The following is a 16,532-nucleotide window of genomic DNA, read 5'->3' on the forward strand; positions in this document are numbered from 1 at the left end:
CTCAAAGATGAGATTAAAAGGGGCAAGAGAAAGCGGGCAAGACTTTCCACCTTTTCAGTGTCTAAGTGTGTAAGAGGCACACCTCACTGAAGCAGATGGATATTAGAGACCGCAGGATTCGGTGTCACAGAGCAAGTACTAAAATTTGTGACTGTCACTGTACACCGGGCCTCCAGCACAGAGCTGCAGGGCCTCCTCATGGCACATGGGTGGGGGAACTGTGTGCATTCAATCACCAAATGGCCATGGCGGGGGGGAACTGGTTAAATAGCGGGCATCAGAGCTACACATGAGGCTTCAACACATTTAATAGCACTAGTTATGAAAAGCACACCCTGGGACAGCAGGCAGACACACTGTGGCCCCATGTACGTGGAGTTTTATATAGCTGTACATGGCCGTGGTCACACATAGCTGTCTGAAGGGATGACCACCAAATGCCGACTGTGGCTTTCTTTACAAGATTTCAGACAAGTTTTCTGTCTCTTTGTTTGGTTTTTTGAGACAGGGTTTCTCTGTGTGTAGTCCTGGCTGTCCTAGAACTTGCTCTGTAGATCAGGCTGGCCTCGAACTCACAGAGATCTGCCTGCCGCTGCCTCCCATGTGCTGGGATTAAGGGTGTGCTCCACCACGATCCAGCAACTTGGTTTTCTTTTAAATTATTATTATTTTTTTTTTATTTATAAGTGTGTCTGTACCCATGTGAATATATGCCACAGGTGTCACAAAAGCCAGAAGAGGGCATCAGACTCCCTGGAGCTGGAGTTACAGGCTACTGAGAAACAAACTGGGGTATCTGAAAGGGTAGCAAGTTCTCTTAGCAGCTGAGCCACTTCTCCAAGTCCCAACTCCGAAAGTTTTTATCACGAGGGGATGGGACTCAGTGCATAATGCTATTGCTGTGCAAACTCGAAGAGCTGGGTTTGGATCCTCAGGACCTACATTAAAAATCCAAGCATAAGTGGATCTCATCTTACTGGCCACCAGCCTAACTGCCCAGCTCCAAGTACCAAGAGATTCTGACTTAAGAATAAGACTATAATCCCCAAAGGCAGACAGCTTCTGAGGAAGACAGGAGGCTGACCTCTGACCTCCATGCACTCATGCATATGCATGCCCAGCTGCCCGCATGTGCAGACCCGCTGGCATGCACACGTACAAATTTTAAGACATGAAAACTTTCAGAAATTTAGAGACTAATAGTTAATCTTTAAGTAGTAAAGATCACAGGAGCTGGGAGGTCAGGTGACCTACCAGTACTTTGCTCCTTCCTGCTCCCCAGTGTCCCTATCCTGCAGCTCTCTTTATCCTAGAGGCCCCACCCTTTCTAGCATTTCAGGTCTGAGCCTCCAGCCTTCTGCAGTCCAGCTGAAAGTAAGCGTGGCACCAGCACCGTTCCCTTGAGGGGGTCCCCACCTCAGCCAGTCTTGACCGCCCCTCTTCTCCAGCACTCACACCTCTGGAGATCCACTCCCACTCTCCAAGTCCTCTTTCTCCTGCCTGCTCTATATACAACCAGTTAGTTGTAGCCTAGCAGGCATCGCATGGAAGACTCTTCCGTGTCTCATCCGCAAACCTCATCTCTGAGTAAATGCACCCGTAGGCTCTGGTTCCTCACACGGGTCCAGTCACCAGTCCACCTACTGTTGCGAGGGTTTTCTCCAAAGAAGGGCAGGAGCAGGTCATCTAGCCAACGCTAGCCAGGACTCTCAGAATCCAGTTCTACGTCCTTCCCTATAACGAGTAAACCCATAGCTGGCTTCCTCCACTGGACCCAGGCTTCCTTACCACTGTGCACCCATTGTAGAGGTTATGTTGGTCCTTGTGGGCGTGGGCACAGAAGTCCATGCAGGCTGTGACCCCTGAGAAGGGCCGCCCTTCCTTCAGCCCCAGACGGCAGTCGATCGCCACTTCCTCATTGGTCACCTGTGTGAAGGTCAAGAACAATGTTCAGGAGGCCCAAGTGACTAGTCCTGATGCTGTACCTGGGATCTAGGTCTCAGTGAAAAGCAGGTTAAGGTTCACAACTGCCTTGCGTTCTGGGCCATGAGAAGAAGCTTTTCCAGGTGAGATGCCCAGAACCTGAAGAAATCACTCTCCCCTAGGTTAGCTCAACTGTGCTTGCCTAGGTGGAGAGGAACTCAAACCTCTGCCGAGGAAGCCAGGCCAGAGGTGCCAGGGGACAACCAGGGAGAGGGGATGGGGAGCTAGTGCAGGCTGTAGAAACAAGGCATCTTACAAAGCACACAATGGCTCTAGGAGACCGCTAGGCTGAGCTCTCCCGCTTTCCAGCTGCAGAGATCCTGAGAATGAGACAGACAAAGGTCCAGGCTCCGGTACCTGATTCTGATAGGCCTGGGGGGCAAGCCGCTTGTACAGGGGAGCAACTTCAGTGGCCAGGTCCTGGAAGCTATTCCGGAGCACTTCCTCCTGCAGAGAGAACAGGTAGGTTCATTCAGAGCTGCCCTACCTGGCAAACTTCCTGCCAGGAATGACCGCCACCAGAATCACTGCTGAGCAGCACCGGGCAGGCAGGAAGCCAAGAACTCGCAGAGATTCAGAGTGTGCCTCTGCTGTGTCCATTTTAAAGCTGTGGATACTGAGGCTCACTGCAGGAAGGTGCAGTCACACTGACGGCCCCGCTACTATGTCAGTCACATGCAGCTCGATGAGCCCAACACAAGACAGCAGGCCCTTGCTCTCGGAGCTGAATCCTGTGGGTCACAGGGGTGGATGCTTGTCCCCATGTTAGAGGAAAGGGAAGGACTATGCTAGAGACGCACAGCTGGCCTGGCCCACACACAGCCTGTCACCAGTCAGGTGCCAGACAAACAAATCCAAAGATCTGGCCGCTACAGTCTTCTGAAATGCAAGTTAGTGATGACCTGGGTCCCTCAGTGGCTCCAGGTGGTTCCTGTACTAGACAGAAGAATGTCTGCAGTATCAAGGAAGGTCCACAGGACGACTGCTTGTACCTAGTGACCGCTCTCTTATGTGAAGCAGCTGGCACCTCTGTTGCCTCTCTGGCCTTTAGCCACCGGGGCTCGCAGGGAAGCGAGGCCATCAGCATGACCACGGAGCATGTATGAAGGAAGCGCAGGCAAGCACACAGCACAGAGTAGCTGACAGCAGGGCCCAGTCGTCAGTCAGTGCAACCAATGTGGTACCACATCAGGGCCTGGCCACCTGGCCTGCTCTGGCTGCTGTCCGGATGCTGCCACCAGCACAGCGAGGCCAAAGGAACATAGCGTCAAGGTGAGGCTGACGAGCTGGGGAAGCACTGGCCTGGGGAGGAACCCCACCTCCTTCACCATGAACCACACGTGGGTCTGAACAAGTCACTCTCCTGTCTGTGAAGCCAAGTAACACTGCCAGGGCAAACGGGTGGTCCTGTGATAACTGGGATGTGTGTGAACCCAGAACACAAGGGCTCAGGGCATGGTGATGACAGACCAGGGATGGTCTGCGGAGAAACTAAGCCATTATCTTTTTATTCCTGACAAGTCATAGGTCCTGGAGATCTTTAACCTACTGAAGCAGCCACATTTGCCCCTTCAGAAGAAGGGGGTCTTAGCTTACAAAGAGCTATCAAATTAGAGTCTATTTTAATTTTACAAAATTATCTAAAAGTTTTGGGGGAGGGCCAGGCAGTGGTGGCGTACGCCTTTAATTGAGAGGTAGAGGCAGGAGGATCTCTGTGAGTTCGAGGCCAGCCTGGTCTACAAGAGCTAGTTCCAGGACAGTCTCCAAAGCTACAGAAAAACCCTGTCTCAAAAAACAAAACAAACAAAAACCCAAAACAAACAAACAAACAAAAGTTTTTTGGGGAAAGGTTCTGAATTTGGGGAAAAAAAGATTTATATGTGTGTGTGTGTTATGGCATGGATATGCACCTGCAGAAACCAGAAGAAGGTGTTTTGTCCCCTAGAGCTGGAGTTCAGACACGAATGCAGGACATTTGGAAGAGTATCTGCATGGCGCTCTCTTAACCATCTCTCTAATCCCTCAATGTGGTTCATTTTACTTATGAAGAACAAAGCCAGGAAGATGTGTACATGGGCTATGGAGCACAGAAGAGGTGCCCAGTGGATGTCCCTGTCCCCAGGGGAGGGGGAGGTCCTTCTGGCACTAGGACCTTCAAGCTCTGGAAGGCCAAGACTGGCATCAGGATGCCTGCCTGTACTCTAACAGAGGGGCCAGTCTCCTGACTCCTCCTACAGGAGCACAAGCGGAAGGGAAGGGAGCAGAGGTGAAAAGACAGTGTGCTCCTTCTGAGACCACCTCTTGCTATGGCCACGGCAGCATGGAGCACAGAAAATAAGGCAATGGAGAGATGGCCTCAGCTGACACTCAGTGAACTTCTGCCCTTGGTGGAAGCTGCATTAGAGACCCAGAGGCCCTTGTTCTGTCCACCCAGTGAACCAGGATAGGCCCCTAGCACGGAAACAAGAAGGGCCTAGATATGGGGCTGGGGATTGATTTAGCTCAGTGGTAGTGCTTGCCTAGAAAACGCAAGGCCCTGGGTTAGGTTCTCAGCTCCGGGAAAAAAAAAAAAAGACAAAATAACAAATAAGGGTCTAGAAGTCTGTATAATGCCAAAAATGTCTGCTCAGCCCAGTGGAGGATGGGATACCTCACCAAGCCCAATAATGATTCAGAGTCATCCACAGAGAGGAAGGTCCTCCTTCCTCCTATAATCCCTATACCCTTTAAAAATGTCCCATGAAGAGAAGAAATGGCCAGATCACATTCAGATGAAAGATCTGCATTTTTGTCAGAAGTATTCAGAATAATTTCTCCAAAGCTGCTGCTAAGTGGCAAGAGTCTGAGGACCCATAGCTGGAAGTCCTTAGTTTCCATACGACCTGAAAACAAACTTTCCCAGCATGTAAGGCTGCTGAGAAATCCCAAGCAAGGAAACATTTCTGCCCATCTGCACTGCGGCATGTCAGTCCCAGCTCTGCAGAGCTGGTGAGGGTGCGGGGGGGCGGGGGGGGCTGCTCTGTGCCCAGCACGGCATTCCTCACCTCCTTGGGATTGTCCCCCGTGAGGCGGAACTTGCGTGGCGTCTTGCTCCGAGCGTATTTGCAGCCATTGAAGTACATGCTCCAGGAACAACCGAAGGAGAAGGAGGCACCACAGGTGTTGGGGTCTTTGCCTTGGCAAGCGCAGGTCCGGCTGCAACACACAAGACAGGCCAGGCATACAAATGTGATCTGTCTTTGGTGGCACTGCCCTGCCCCCGCAGAGGACTGGTATCCACTAGCCTCTGATGACAAGGACTCCTCTTTCCACCCTACAACTCTTCCAAGTTTTCCAACACAGGTTATTCTCTGAACACTCATGCTCGGTGAAATAAGTCTGTTCAGAAGGCCACGTGATGCTGAGTCTATCAGTGACATTCTTGCAGAGGCAAACTTAAAGGGACAGGAAAGACACATAGTTGTTGAGGGCTGGGGGAAGGGTTGTGGGTGAAGGGCACAGGGTGCTTGCACATGTAGACACGTGTATGTGTGGGCATTCTCTCCTACTGTTCCTGGGGAATGAACTTAGACTGTCAGGCTTGACAACTGCCTGACCCCACTAAGCCATCTCAGGGACCCCTACTGTTAACCCTGACTGGGCTATGTGACTATGGATAGTTACTAAAATCCTCTGAACTGCTGGGGGTAATGGAGCACAACTTCAATCCCAGTACTCCAGAGGCAGAGGCAGGCAGGTCTCCCTGAGTTCAATGCTAGCCTAGTCTACACAACTAGTTCCAGGCCAACCAAGGATACAATAGCAAGACTTTGTCTCATCAAAAATAAAACAAAACCCTCCAAACTATATACCTTAAGAATAACTTTACTGATACTAAATACATCCCAATGAAAGGATAAGAAAATCCAATGGAGAGAGGTTACTGTTGATCTGGGGCCAGAGCCCAGGGCTGCCCAGCAACCCAGTACCCGCTACCCAGGACCCTGCAGTCCCATCATCCACCCACTGCCACTCCAACACATACTCATCATTGAGGCCACATCTCCGGCTGGTAGGATTCCCGTACTTCCGGAGGGTATCGGTGAGCTCCTGGTAGAGGGTGTCTCCAAGGCTGCGAGGGATGCCCTCCCAGGCCAGAATCAAGATGATAATCACGGCGTTCTGACAATGGTGGCCTGCCCGATGACGCACCAGGCACAGCAGCTTCTCCTCCAGTGTGTGTCTTCGGATCACCTGCACAGATGCAGGACTGAGCTTTACCCTGCAGCAGCTACACAGCTCTGCATGGTATGTGCCCCTCACTACCCCACAGACCTGGAGCTGTGGGTCTTAAGGTCAGTACCATTCGGGAAGAAGACACACAAAATTTTAAAACAGAAAAATAGAAACTAATTATGATAAAGTCTAAGACATTTGTGACCGCCGGGTGGCGGCGGCACATGCTTTGAATCCCAGCACTTAGATTTCTGAGTTCGAGGCCAGCCTGGTCTCAGAGTGGGTTCCAGGACAGCCAGGGCTACACAGACACGGTCTCAAAAATTCAAAAGACGTTAGTGACCAACAAAAACTTAAAAGTAAAAATAAATGAACCTGTGAGCCAGAAATATAGTGAAGAGTTGTATGATGTCCCGGCGCGTTTGCAGAGAACACACCGCACATCTCTGTGTGCTTACACTCGGGGTACAACAATAGGGAAAACAGTCTGAACATCCTCAAAAAGCTAGGTATGGTATCAACGTACAATCCACAGTTCTGTGGGTGTGAAGGTCAGGGAAGGACCTGGCCTGCAGACAGGTGCAGTCACATCTGCCCTGACGCTGTGCAGGTTACACGGAAATGAGTGGCGGTGTAGGCAGCTCCACAAGGAAAAGGGCCTGATACACAGTCGGGGCTTAGTGGGCGTCCGTTCATTGAGAGCTGGGAAGTCTAGCTCTCCTTGACCACACAGGGAACCTCAACCTAGGGCAGCCAGCTTTTCCGGTTTGTATGCAAAAGTGAAAATGAAGAGTTTTACATAGCCTGTGCCATACTTCCTTTGAGACAGGATCTTACTATGTGGTCCTGAACTTACTACGTAGACCATGCTGGCCTTGAAAACACAGAGGTCTGTCTGCCTCCCAGGCGCTGGGATTTAAGGTGTGCACCATTGTGCCTTGTACATTATACACTGATGTGTGTGTGTTTGTGTGTACTCGTGAGTTTATGTGAACCACGTGAGCACGTGACTCGTGAGTTTATGTTAACCACGTGAGCACAGAGCCGCCAGAGGCCAAAAATGGCCCTGGATCCCCTCTAACTGTAGTGAAAGTCCTAACCTCTGAGCCACCTCAACAGCCCTCAAACGCCCTTTCAAAGTCACAAGTACCACACTTTATGTTACTATGAAAATTATGCATAATATAAAATCTACCACGTTTAGCGTACATTTTAGTGGCTTTCAGCTCATTCACCGTGCTGCATGCCTACTGTTTCCTCTAGAACTTCTACTCCCGATAAAGCTAAGACTTCATAAAACGCCAATGCGCCAACTCTTCCCTTCTGATGCTCCTCTACCCGATATCATCCTTCTACTTTTTTTAAATTAAAAATTGTAAACATTGAGTGTGTCTGTGCATGCCCTTGTAAATCAGAGGATAACCTTTGGGAGCCAGCTCTCTCCTGTCACCCAGTAAGATCTAGGGACAGAATTCACACGGCAAGGCTTATGTTTAAAAGCCTTTACCCACTGAGCCTTGCCAACCTCATGATTTGACTTTTATTTTTGGTTGCACTGAGAATTGTACCTAAGGTGTGTGCGTCCGAGGCAAGCACTCTATTTCTGAGCTATATTCCCAGGTTTCAGCATGGACTTTCTGCCCTTGTAACCCGACTCTGAAGTACCTCATATATGCAGAATCATATGCAATCTATCCTTTGACAACTAGCACTTCTCAGTTCCTGCAAACCTGACAGAATATTTTGCATTTTGAATGCTAAACGACATGCAGCCTGGATCATGAGGTCAGGGTCTAAGGCAAGGTCCTAACAATGTCATCCACCACTTCCCTGCAACAATCAACTGTCACTTATTAAACTGTGTCTTGGAGTTCAGGAGCACACAAACAAGGTAATGGGCTGAATGTTACTGCAGGACTCCTCACATGGCTGCCTGGGTCCTGGCAGCTCGTGGTAGGCCCACTGTAGGCACTGACATGTATCTGGAGGAGGTCGCTATGACAGTTGTCCCTGGACCAGGGTTAAATCCAGGCATACGGTCAAACTCTGCTCACTGTCTATGGCTGATGTCACTTTCCAGGTGGGTTCTCTGAAGAGGTAGGCAGAACCCCATCATATTAGACCTTTACCTAAAGGGTCACCTCCCCTGGGGGTGGAGGCAACATGCTTCACACTTCCTAAGAAGCACCAGGTTCTTTTGCTGTGAAAAGTCCTACAATAACGCCTAGGAAATGCTGAAGACAAGTATGTGATAATTTAAGTCCAGACAGCTGTTATTTTCACTAAATGCAGAGATGCAGAGGCAAGGAGTCCCAGAGAAAAGAAGGCTGAGTGTGCAGGCGACACCCAAGTCAGCCGCATGCACATTCCTGCGGCCTTCCTACCTTTGCATGTGGACCCTCCTCACCGGAAATGCTTCCACTCACTCCTAGGGCTGTGTTCCAGGCCAAGCCAGCCTCAGCATTCGGCCAGCCCCATCCCTCAAGTCCTAGAGCAGGAGGAGCAGCACAGCTGTCTCTTGGTTAGCCTTGTGTTTCCAGGTCTCTGGGACCTTGCCTCGAGGGTGCCCAAGGCACTGAATATAGAGACTGTTTTCCACATGGACCAGCTACCTAGAGGCCAGCTTATTCTAAGCCAGCTTAGCAACAACAGATACCCACGACTTCAAGAGCCATGTGAGTGCCAGAAGGACAAGGCTGAGTGAACTGGGGACTGTGTCAGTGACATTCTCCCTGACAAGAAGCCCAGGCGGAAGCAAGCCTCATCTTAACACTATCGAGAGGCCTCGTCTTGTCCCTCTGCTTGGCTCACACTGGTCAGCCTTCCCTGGCTCCCAGGTAGGAGACAAGAGTACCAGCCACTTAGACACACAGAAAAGAAGATCCAATAATGGGCTAGGTCAGCAACATCGCCAGCTCCTGCCTTCCTGTATCCACAGCCCTTTCCCAGAGGTCACACACAGTTCCTGACAGCACAGGGTGCCTGGTGCTGGCATGGAAGTAGGACAAAGACAATCAGCTGCTATTGAGGGTCATTGGTTCCAGGGCCCCATGATGGTAAATAAGTTTACTTCCTACTCACTGGCCCCGCACGGGCCATGTGGGCCCAGGGGACAAGAAACACCCAGGCATAGCTTAGCTGTGGGGATCCAACACTCACCCACTTGGCAATGGGACAACCTCGAGAGCTCTTCCCCTCCTTCCCTGTGTAGATAACCTTCTCGATCCGGATAGCTTTCCCCTTTTCTCCATACCTAGAGAGGAGACAGAAGCCACATCAGCACGGTAAATATGCAGAGAGCACGCGACTTAAGAGGCTGGGCCGCAGGGTGCTTTAGCCTGGGATTCTGGCTACTGTGCGGGCAGAGAAAAGGCAGCAACTGGCCACAGTGTACCCAGGTTCCCAGGCTTGGTTTACACGCCACTCCTTTTCTCTCGTCCAACGTGTCTGTTTCTGTCCAGACAGAAGGACAGTTAGTACCCGACTCCTTCTGACCTTGATCCCATAGGCATTTGCACGCAGCACTACAGTCAAGGCCTCCTGAGTTAACTACTTATAAATTCAATATATTCAATATACAAATAGCAAAAGTGTGTGTGTTAGGGGTGCTTATTGGTCTCTTACAGCCACCCCCCGCACTAACCTCTGAATACAAGGATGCTGGGAGAGCAACCCTGCCAAACACAAATGCTGGCATACAGTAGACAAGGTCTCCCCCTAGTCCCCTGTATGTGCCTACTTCCTGGGACAACTATAAGGGCAAGGCTGGTTCAAATACAGACTGATGGTCAGACAGCCACTCTCTCGCTGTATAACTGTAGCCACATTACTGAGCTTGGCAGGCCTCAGTCTTCTCATATGTAAACCGGATGTTAAGATAGCTCTCTACCTCCCAGGCTTGATAATGTATGTCAAGGATCTTAGTGTGGCGGAAGAATTCAGTAAACCTCTTTAACATAAAAGTCATCTCTTTTACTAGCTCTTCACTATCCTCTGGTGTAGGAGGTCCTTCTGTCTGTGTGTTGCTTTTATTGGTTAATGAATAAAGAACTGGCTTGGCCTATAGCATGGGAGGAGAAGGGCGGAGTCGGAGAGACGCCATGGAGCCGCTGCTGGGGATAGATGTGCTGAAACTTTGCTGGTAGGACAAGACCTCGTGGTGATATACAGATAATAGAACGGGTTAAATTAATATAAGAGTTAGCCAATAAGAAGATGGAGCTAGTGGGCCAAGCCATGATTTAATTAGTACAGTTTCTTGTGATTATTTCGAGTCTAAGCTAGTGGGGCGGCCGGGAACCAACAAGTTCCCTCCTCCAACAGTCCTCTGCAGACAAGGATTCCTTGCCATTTTTGCCTGCATACTCTTCTGGTCTGTCTGCACTAACAGATCTCCTGACATGCTAGGGCATCTTTGCTCATTCTGGACTTCACTGAGAGTGTTTCCAGCCATCTCTCTGTATGAAGGCGGCTGGAGTTGAGACAAAGATGTCCTTTTTTTGAAGGGTACACTGAGGAAGTCCCTTTAGGATTGAGGGCCTTTAGCTCGGCATCAATTAACTTAGCAAATGAATTTTTAACACCTAGAAAGACAGATGACTAATCATCTTTAATTTAATCAATTAACATGGTATTTTTTAAAGGATTGATTTATTCTATGTATGTGTGTGTTTGTATGAGTGTGCACACCTGTGAGAATATGGAAGTCAGAGGGTATCAGATCCCTTGCGGCTGGAATTAAAGGCATTTGCAAGATGTCTGGCTTGCTCTGTAGATGCTGACACCCAGACTCTGGTCCTTGGGATTGCAGAGCAAGCACTCTGCTAAGCCATCCTCTGGCACCGACATGGGCAGGCTTTTTAAACAGACTTTAAAAATACAAGTAAAGTCCTTGTATTCTGTAGTGAGTTCCGTTTGATCACGACATTTAATAAGGCATAATGCTCTCCCAATGACTGCACTTTTAAGACACCCCATTCTTCATCTCATCTGCTCCACTGTGATGAATCACTGTACCCCAGGACCCAGTGCACAAGGGCACTGATCCTGGATGCAGCTCAGTGGTACAAAGGTTGGCAATGATTAGTTCCCGTTAATCTATAATTTCTCTAATACCTATGTCTATCTTGCCTTTAACGAATGTCTTGTGGAAAAATCAGTGGTCTAAGTGCTTTCCCTACTCTGTACTGATGGTTTCCTTTCCTTCTTTTTCCTTCTATTTTTCTTTCCTTCCCTCACGCCCTTCCTTTCTTCCTTCCCTTCCTCCTTTTCTCCGTCCTTCCCCCTCCTTCCCTCCTTTCCTCCCTCCTTCCTTTCTTCCTTCCGAGACAGAGTCTCACTATGTAGCCTAGGCTGGTCTAGGAACTCACAGTCCTCATGACCTTAGATGCCTAAGGGCTGGGGTTAGAGGCATGCACCGTGTTCTGCCAATACTTAGATGTCTTAAAAGTCTCCTTGTTGCATTTCCCTCATGGAAAAAGAAACAGAGTTTCCTTTCAAACACTGAACTAAGTTGTCTATCGCGCTCAGATCTTAGGGGAGGGTGAGAAGTGCTTCTGACCACATTAACGGGGGAGGGCTGCCAGTGCCTTATAGGAAGGGCTTGCAGACACCATTCAGCACCGCTGTAGTTGGACCTGACAGCACTGCCTTTGTTTGGTCCCTGGACAGGTCTCAGCTCAGCAGGCTTATCAGGACACGGCCCCCAAGGGCAGGCCTGGGACCCAGGTTTGTCTAGGGATCCCTGTCAGAAGACTAGCATAAGACTGCCACAGCACTCTCACCGAGAGGGACTATCATATTCCCCACAGAAGGGTGAGCTGAGGACACCAGTGCTGGCTTCCTGACCAGCTCCTTCCTCACCATCACCGTCGCTGTGAGAAAGCACCTCAAAGTTTTCCCTAGAGACAAAAAAGGGTGTGTGTGTGGGGGGGGGGGGGGGGACTAAGTTGACTAACCAAGCCAAACTTTCTTGTTCCTTTTTTTTTTTTAAAGAAAAAAAGCCAAGTGGTAGTAGCACATGCCTTTAATTTCAGTATTCGGGAGGCAGAAGTAGGAGGATCTCCAAGTTCAAGGCCAGCCTGGTCCACAAAGCAAGTTCCAGGACAGTCAGAGCTGTTACACAGAGAAACCCTGTCGAAAAAAACCAAACCAAACCAAACCAAACCAAAAAAAGGGTCATAAAAGGGCTGGAGAGATAGCTCAGAAGTTAAGAACACTGACTTCTTCCAAAGAACCCAGGTCCAATTCCCAGCATCCATATGGCAGCTCACAACCTTAAGTCTAGTTCCAGGGCACCCGATGGACACCCTCATACAGACATACATGCAGGGAAAACAGCAATCCATACACATTAAGATTGTTTTTTTAATTTAAAAACATTTGGGGGAAGGGAGTGTGCCATGCTGTATGTGTGGAGGTCAGAGGAGAGCTGGTGGGAGTCAGTTTCTCTTTCACCCTGAGGGTTTTCAGATTACACTCAGGTTTGACAGCAAAGGCTTTTACCTACTGAGCCATCTTGCTGGCCCCTTTTCCTCTCAGAACAGAACTTGATAACTGATTTCTGCTTTGGTTCTTTCTCTTTAAATATCTTACTTCCTGGCTTATCATGAAGAGTGTAAATTACCAGGCTCTGAGTCTGCAAGGTCCAGCTAAAGCATCAGCAAGAACAACTAACAACTTAGCCTACGGCTCTTGAAGGGGGGCTCCAGGTTCCTCAACAGAGGTCTCACTGGGTGAGGTAGGAAGGGAGGCTCCAGGCTCGTCAACAGAGGTCTCACTGGGAGTGAGGTAGGTAGGGGGGCTCCAGGCTCGTCAACAGAGGTCTCACTGGGAGTGAGGTAGGTAGGGGGGCTCCAGGCTCGTCAACAGAGGTCTCACTGGGAGTGAGGTAGGTAGGGGGGCTCCAGGCTCGTCAACAGAGGTCTCACTGGGTGAGGTAGGAAGGGAGGCTCCAGGCTCGTCAACAGAGGTCTCACTGGGTGAGGTAGGAAGGGAGGCTCCAGGTTCGTCAACAGAGGTCTCACTGGGTGAGGTAGGAAGGGAGGCTCCAGGCTCGTCAACAGAGGTCTTACTGGGAGTGAGGTAGGTAGGGTGGTTCCAGGCTCGTCAACAGAGGTCTCACTGGGAGTGAGGTAGGTAGGGGGGCTCCAGGTTCCTCAACAGAGGTCTCACTGGGTGAGGTAGGAAGGGAGGCTCCAGGCTCGTCAACAGAGGTCTCACTGGGAGTGAGGTAGGTAGGGGGGCTCCAGGCTCGTCAACAGAGGTCTCACTGGGAGTGAGGTAGGTAGGGTGGTTCCAGGCTCGTCAACAGAGGTCTCACTGGGAGTGAGGTAGGTAGGGGGGCTCCAGGCTCGTCAACAGAGGTCTTACTGGGAGTGAGGTAGGAAGGGAGGCTCCAGGCTCGTCAACAGAGGTCTCACTGGGAGTGAGGTAGGTAGGGGGGCTCCAGGCTCGTCAACAGAGGTCTCACTGGGAGTGAGGTAGGTAGGGTGGTTCCAGGCTTGTCAACAGAGGTCTCACTGGGAGTGAGGTAGGGAGGGAGGGAGGTTCTGGGGTGGGGCCCAGTGTCCTGCTTTCACAAGCCCTCAGCAGCTTTGGATTCCTGTTCGAATTTGAGACGCATCAAAGCTGGGCTTCCCCAGGGTTTGCTCGGGCACACTAATGAGATCAGTCCTCCCCAAGCTCAGAGGACCTGTGAGCAGTGCAGGCTCTGCAGTGCTGGGCTGCAGAGGACCCTTTCTTGATAGAACTCAAGGCTCTGGGTAGTGGGCCATCTACCGTTTGAAGCTTGACTACTGACTCCAATTATCTACTAACACCAGGACCTGGGTATCCTAATATGATGCCCATAAATCCACTGGGACATTTTAGAATTTGCTTTCAACTCCACCTCTCCTTCAGTTTTGTGCCTTACAAATAGCTAAAACACCAAGGTCTTCTTGATGTCAGTATATGTTCCCTCCCTGACTTTGACCAAGCCCTGATAAAGCAGTCATACTACTAAGAAAAAGTGGAGAGGTCCAAAGTCAGCTGGGACAAGCCACAAACTTGACACCCTCGTAAGAAATTCACCATCCATCCACTTCCCTCCTTGTTCCAGAATGAGAAGACATCTATAAGACAAACTCAATGAAGACAGGGAAAGATGAGCTGCTGTACAAAATGTGGTCACAGGTTTTGTGCTGTTTTTAAGAGCTGAGTCTGGAAGAATTTATCATATGAGAAAAAAGGCATTAATAGCAACTCATAGGATTGTGTCAGCAAGATTCACGGGAGGCCTAAGCAGACTCCCACCACCGAAGATAAGCCCTCACCTTCCTCCCAGGGTGGGATGAGTGAATCTGGCTCTCAGCTCATGGGCAGGCAATAGGAAGATGGAGGCACAACCTGCTGCATGATTCATGGAGCCCTTATAGTGAAACAAGCCAGGTGCTGAGGAAAATATAAGCATTCCCAGCTCTCCCAGGGTTCCTCCCTTGGATGGCTTTCTGAAGAATCTATAGCTGGCTGTTATTTTTAAAGCAGAGAGGCAAAAAGGACAAGCTTAACACTATCACTTCCTTCAGAGTCACGCTGCTATGATTAAAATTACTTAGACTTAGCCGTCTGGAAATCTTCTAAGATGACTGACATTCCCTCCCCCAAAGGAGTACAGCCAAACAGCTGACTCCACACACTCTCCCGACTCAGACTTGAGCAAACAAAGACCTGCAGTCCCTTACCAAAGCCACCAGCCAAGTCTGGAGTAGCGGACCAGACCCCAACACCTGAGAGGCGGAGGCAGGAGGACTAGGACATCAAGGACAGTTCCAGATACACAGAAAGTTTAAGGTCTGCCTGGGATGCCCAAAACTCTGCCTCAAACAAACAAATAAAAACCAAAACAACAATAAAAAAAACTACTACCACCAACAACAAAAAGTCATGTCCAAATGTGGCCTGGTGTAGTCTGCCGGCTGTAGCAGGCACACATACAAACACACATGGATCTAAGTCTCTTGTCCCAGGCTCAGGCGGGGCCCTTTAAATCAGGATTGCATGGCGGCGGGGGGGGGGGGGGAGGGAGTCTGATCAAATGGGCTCCTCTGATGGCTATTTGGAATAGAAATGTTTCCGGATGGCACAGGAAATGATTACTGCACATCAGTGACCTCCACTGAGCTCCGCTTACGGCAGATTCTCCATCCCATTTCCCTGCTGCACTGACAGCCTTAGCCCAGCTCCCCTCGGCACAGAAGACCTGGCTCCCAGTCTTGTAAAAACTAAGACACTAAGCCCTCCACAAAACGGTGTGCATATGCATCGGCAAATGAAGATTACCTTTATTTTGCTTTATTTAAAGTTCTAATGATTGGTTGTGAAATATCAGCGCACACACACACACACACACACACACACACACACACACACACAAAGACTGCTACCCTTTTCTGTACACTTGAGACCCGCTTCAATTTTTATGCCAGCTCAGTGTACGTCCATAGCATTCCTACAGAGTGCCCTTGTGCCATCTCTGTTTTGTAGAAAAGAAAACTGAGTCACACAACTGACCCAAGGGGGACTCAGTAGTGGGATCAGGTGGGACCCAGGCAGCGACGGCGTCCACACTCTTAGCTACAGAGCTCCACACACAGTCCTATTATCTGCTGAGGCCTGTGCAGACGTTAAAGGCTCTTTGTGAGCAGGCACAGCGGTGCACGCTTTTAATCCCAGAACTCAGAAAGCAGAGGTAGATGGATCTCGAGTTTGAAGACAGCCTGGTCTACATAGCGGGTTCTAGGACAGCCTGGGTTACATAGAGAGATTCTGTCTTAAAACAACAACAAAACCCATAAATAAGTAAATAGAGTCTTTACATGAAAGAATAAAGAAAAAGGAGCTCCTGACTCCAGAAACAATGTGGCCGAAACTGCGCAAGAGTCCAGTCACAATGCCCCTCTGCCATAACAGACTGGGTCCCAAATTGTAAACTAGAATAAACCTTTCATCTCCCCCCAAAAAAGATAAGGAAAAAGGGGGGCTGCTAAGTGACCCCACAGCCCTTGAGTACTAATACAAACTCATGATGTCTTCAACTACTTAAAAGCATCAAAAATTAAAAATCCACAGATGTAACTTAACTCAGGGTTTTCATCTAAAGTGAACTAAAAATAAGCCACTTTTGTACCAACATGCACCCTGCCCCGAGCACCCCAGAGTCTTTCAAGACCTCTTGGATAAATGTGTGCATGAAGCCAGAAAATTTCATACAGAAAAATTCAGGACAGACCTCATTTGTGAAGTAATTTTGGTGGGGGTGGGAAATCAAGGCAAGAAAAGTCAGCTGATTGGAA

At 49.6% G+C, this 16,532-nt stretch overlaps 1 protein-coding gene across 5 annotated transcripts in view; it reads right to left on the reverse strand.

The window, feature by feature from the left end:
- Tet3 (tet methylcytosine dioxygenase 3) overlaps positions 1-16,532 on the reverse strand; it is a 102,609-nt gene that overhangs the window by 4,664 nt on the left and 81,413 nt on the right. For all 5 annotated transcript variants that reach the window (XM_041641248.1, XM_041641249.1, XM_041641251.1 and 2 more), the window contains 5 exons: positions 9,358-9,451; positions 6,008-6,216; positions 5,028-5,178; positions 2,341-2,430; positions 1,789-1,926 (listed from right to left, as the gene is read on the reverse strand). In XM_041641248.1, coding sequence (XP_041497182.1) covers positions 1,789-1,926; positions 2,341-2,430; positions 5,028-5,178; positions 6,008-6,216; positions 9,358-9,451 — 682 coding nt within the window. The remainder of the gene's footprint in view (positions 1-1,788; positions 1,927-2,340; positions 2,431-5,027; positions 5,179-6,007; positions 6,217-9,357; positions 9,452-16,532) is intronic.

Source organism: Microtus oregoni, unplaced genomic scaffold, assembly GCF_018167655.1.
Source record: "Microtus oregoni isolate MIOR12 unplaced genomic scaffold, Mior012 000002F_ref0000024, whole genome shotgun sequence".
Classification (NCBI taxonomy): Eukaryota; Metazoa; Chordata; class Mammalia; order Rodentia; family Cricetidae; genus Microtus; species Microtus oregoni.